The 3,907-nt window shown below is 44.2% G+C and overlaps 1 protein-coding gene across 1 annotated transcript; it reads left to right on the forward strand.

Moving 5' to 3' along the window:
• Positions 1 to 2,950: 2,950 nt before the first annotated feature.
• Positions 2,951 to 3,907, forward strand: LOC116908232 (olfactory receptor 10G6). The gene has a single exon (XM_032911495.1). The coding sequence runs from the start codon at positions 2,972 to 2,974 to the stop codon at positions 3,905 to 3,907; it is 936 nt and encodes a 311-aa protein (XP_032767386.1). The 5' UTR covers positions 2,951 to 2,971.

Raw genomic sequence — 3,907 nt, forward strand, 5'->3', positions numbered from 1 at the left:
TTGCGCTGGCGTATTTTGATTTATTTAGTCATCCTCACTAGGATTTCCAGTTTGCCAACATAAACCCCAGATCAGCACAGACAGTAAACGAAGTTATACACTGATGCTCCCTACTAACAGAATATATTCCTGGAATGCAGTTACTACACCTCAGTATCTGTATATTCAAATTCATAAGAAAAAGTTGTCTTACTTTCAGAGAATTTAAAAATGCATAAACATGACAACATGAATAAATAAACCCCCTTCAAAAATCTGTCATATTTTTCACCAGAAATCCTTTTGTTTCTCTGAGAAAATGACACTCATTCTTTCTTTCATTTTTTAAAATATTTATAATAATTATTAGTGTGCCCATGTATATGGTAGCAGGGTGAGTCACATGCCTGGCTTGCTGCAACTCTGTGAAATTGGTTCTCCCCAGTTGCCTATAAACTGATTCTAGGAAATCAAACTAAGGCCATTAGGCTTGGGTAGACCCTACACTGACCTATCCAACCAGCCTGCAATCCTGTTCGCTTAACCAGATCACTCTACCTCCAGTATGGAGACTCTCCTACCTTCTGAGTCCTAGTCCTCCTTGCCCTCCCTTCATGCTCTCTTCCCCTTCTTTGTGCCTTCTTAGAACAAGTTTTATCCTGCCCCATTTTTTTTTCTATTTCAATATGGAGGAAGGTATGACAGTGTCCTTTTGGAAGAAGTCTCTCTTCCTTCCATCCATACACCCATACTAGAAAGTCAAACTGCAGGACATCTAGAGTTAGCAAACTAACAACAATCATTTAGTTCCCAAATTGATAAAACAGCAGCCCTAGGTAATTACTTTTCACAGGAATACTAGACTACGAATGCTTCCTATGATGGAAGGATCAAGTAGCTGGAGTCCTAAGTCCCTTCGACCTTACTCTCCCTATGCAAAATGATTTATCATCAAAGATAAATCTACCTTTCCCATCATCAGGAAGTGAGGGAACTAATATCCATGCAACAGGGAAATAGACAGATGAACACAAACTAAAGTACTTCGTACGACTCCTTAATTATAGAATAATTTATTCAAAATAGGCCAAGCATAACGTGTCATTTCACAAATGTGTTCCTTAAAATGTGGAGTAACAGTTATCTAATAATTAAACTGTCTTAAACACTAGACAAGACCTGTTTTAGCAAGTGTCTCCTATCTATAGCTTGCCAATCCACAAGCTTCTCTATGCCTACAGCTGAATGAATTCATGCATTTGTCTACACAGACTTGAATAGGATTAATTCACTCAATTGTAAGACATCAACTTTTGTAGATACCCCTACTTTTCATAATTCCATTTCTTCAAGTGTAACATTGTATGTGTTTTGAGTCACTTCTTCCAAGGCCCTTACAATCCAGCTGTTTTCATTCTGGATGACCAGACACCACTCTGCCCAGATGGTATGGCATACTGTAATACAAGGCCCTAGTAATTTACTCCAAGTTAATTTGAATGGCACATTTAAATTAATTAATATGTGCCATCCATTTAATACCTTTGACTTTAAAGTTCTTTCATTTGCCACCCAGACCTTTATGGGATAAAAGAGCAAATAGCTGTGGTGTCAAAGTGAGAAAATTAAAACTCATAGAAGAGAAAGAGGACTCTCAATGCATTATCAAGTGCTTCCTCTTAAGAAGGATCCCGGTCTACAGGCACATTACTAGCAATTAAACAAAATTCCAAAGGGTCTACTGCTAACAAAGCCCTGTGAAATCTATTCACACCTAGGAAATTAATTGCCCCCAGTGGAAAATACAGAGGTGATCCCAGTACCCCCTTAACTCCTACCCCACTGAGACTACAGGAAGGAAGAGCCTGCTTAGCAGAAAGCAAGACCCCAGAGGCCAAAGCCAAGGGACCCCACAGCCAGTAGAACACAAAGGCTATAAGGGGGAAGCAGAAAGAGCATAGTTTCACAAGCAAGCAGCACTACCGTAAAGCTGCAGACACGGGTCTCCTTAAGGAGAAGGAGCGGAAACATGTAAACGGAAGCTGGAAGGAGCAGCCGGCCGGAAGCTGGAAGGAGCAGCCGGCCGGAAGCTGGAAGGAGCAGCCGGCCGGAAGCTGGAAGGAGCAGCCGGCCATGGCCTCACCACAGATTCTCATCTAAGCAGAGTTCCTCAGCAGAGTCCAAGCGGGAGGGAGAGGTATAGTGATGGGGATCCTTCTGAACTGCAACGTTTTTAAATGTTACAGGTTTGGGAAACAAAGGAGACAGCTGAGACCTAAAGCATAGCCCTCGGGGGAAGAGACTTTGAGCACTATTTACCAAAGGTCATCTTGTCACAGAGTGTTCTGATCCAGATTGTCTTCACAGAAAACCTTGCCTAGTACAGAAAATGCAGGGTATACTAAACAGTGATGGTGAGGTTACAGGGACCCTGGTACCCTCGGTCATGAGCCTTCTTGAGCATTGCATGGACCCCAACGCTAGATACTGTATTGTGCAAACTAGGCAACGAGAACAACAATGTCTGTGGCATGCCATACAGAAGGCTGAATGGTTAAGATTCGCAACAACAGCTGATAAAATTGAAAGTAGACTGCAGTAAAAGTTCTGTGTTCTCACTCTCTTAGAAAAGTAAGATATGTACTATCTATCTTCAGACCATGGGTGACCTTAGCTGAAACTATGGAAAGCAAAACTGTGGTTAAGATTAGTTTATTAGCTTTAATGCTGAGATGTTCCCTGCAAGCAAGTAGAATCTCAGTTGGAGGAGGTTGGGGGGAGTGGTAAAGAACAAGAGAGTGATACAGAAGAGGGGGTAAGGGAGGAAAGAAACAGAGGAAGAAGGGAGAGAGGGAGGGAAGGAAGGAAGGGAGAAAACCTTTTTTATGCCTGTTCAAGAATAATGCAGAATATATGTGCCCTGTCTACAGACTTCACAAGAACCTTGAGCCTCTCCTTCTGCTGTCTTCTGCCAGATGTGATTGTCAAGGACATGCAAAGCAGCAACCAGACTTCTGTGTCTCACTTCATTCTGGTGGGTCTGCACCACCCAGCTCAGCTTGGGATACCGCTCTTCCTAGCATTCCTTGTCATCTACCTCCTCACTGTCTCTGGCAATGGGCTCATTATCCTCACTGTCTTCGTGGACGTCCGGCTCCACCGGCCTATGTACTGGTTCCTATGTCACCTCTCCTTCTTAGACCTGACCATTTCTTCAGCCATTGTTCCAAAGATGCTAGCTGGCTTTCTCTTAGATAGTAGAATTATCTCCTTTGGGGGCTGCGTGGTCCAGCTGTTTTCTTTCCATTTTCTGGGCTGTACTGAATGCTTTCTTTACACACTCATGGCTTATGACCGATTCCTGGCCATCTGTAAGCCTTTACACTATGCTGCCATCATGACTCGCAGCGTCTGCAACTACCTTGCTTTGGGCACCTGGATTGGAGGGACCATCCACTCACTTTTCCAAACGAGTTTCATATTCAGGCTGCCTTTCTGTGGCCCCAACCGAGTCGACTACTTCTTCTGTGACATCCCTGCCGTTCTCCGTCTAGTCTGTGCAGACACCACCATCAATGAGCTGGTCACCTTTGTAGACATTGGCTTCCTGGCCCTCACCTGCTTTGTCCTCATCCTCACTTCCTATGGCTACATTGTGGCTGCCATTCTGCGAATCCGGTCTGCAGATGGGCGTCGCAATGCCTTCTCTACCTGTGCTGCCCACCTCACCGTGGTCATCGTTTACTATGTGCCCTGTACCTTCATTTACCTACGACCTGGCTCACAGGAACCTCTGGATGGGGTGGTAGCTGTCTTCTACACAGTCATTACTCCCTTGCTTAACCCCATCATCTACACACTACGAAACAAGGAAATGAAAGCAGCTTTGCAGAGACTGGGAGGCCTCAGGGAGGTGCAGCCTTGCTGA

Source organism: Rattus rattus, chromosome 8, assembly GCF_011064425.1.
Source record: "Rattus rattus isolate New Zealand chromosome 8, Rrattus_CSIRO_v1, whole genome shotgun sequence".
Lineage (NCBI taxonomy): Eukaryota > Metazoa > Chordata > Mammalia > Rodentia > Muridae > Rattus > Rattus rattus.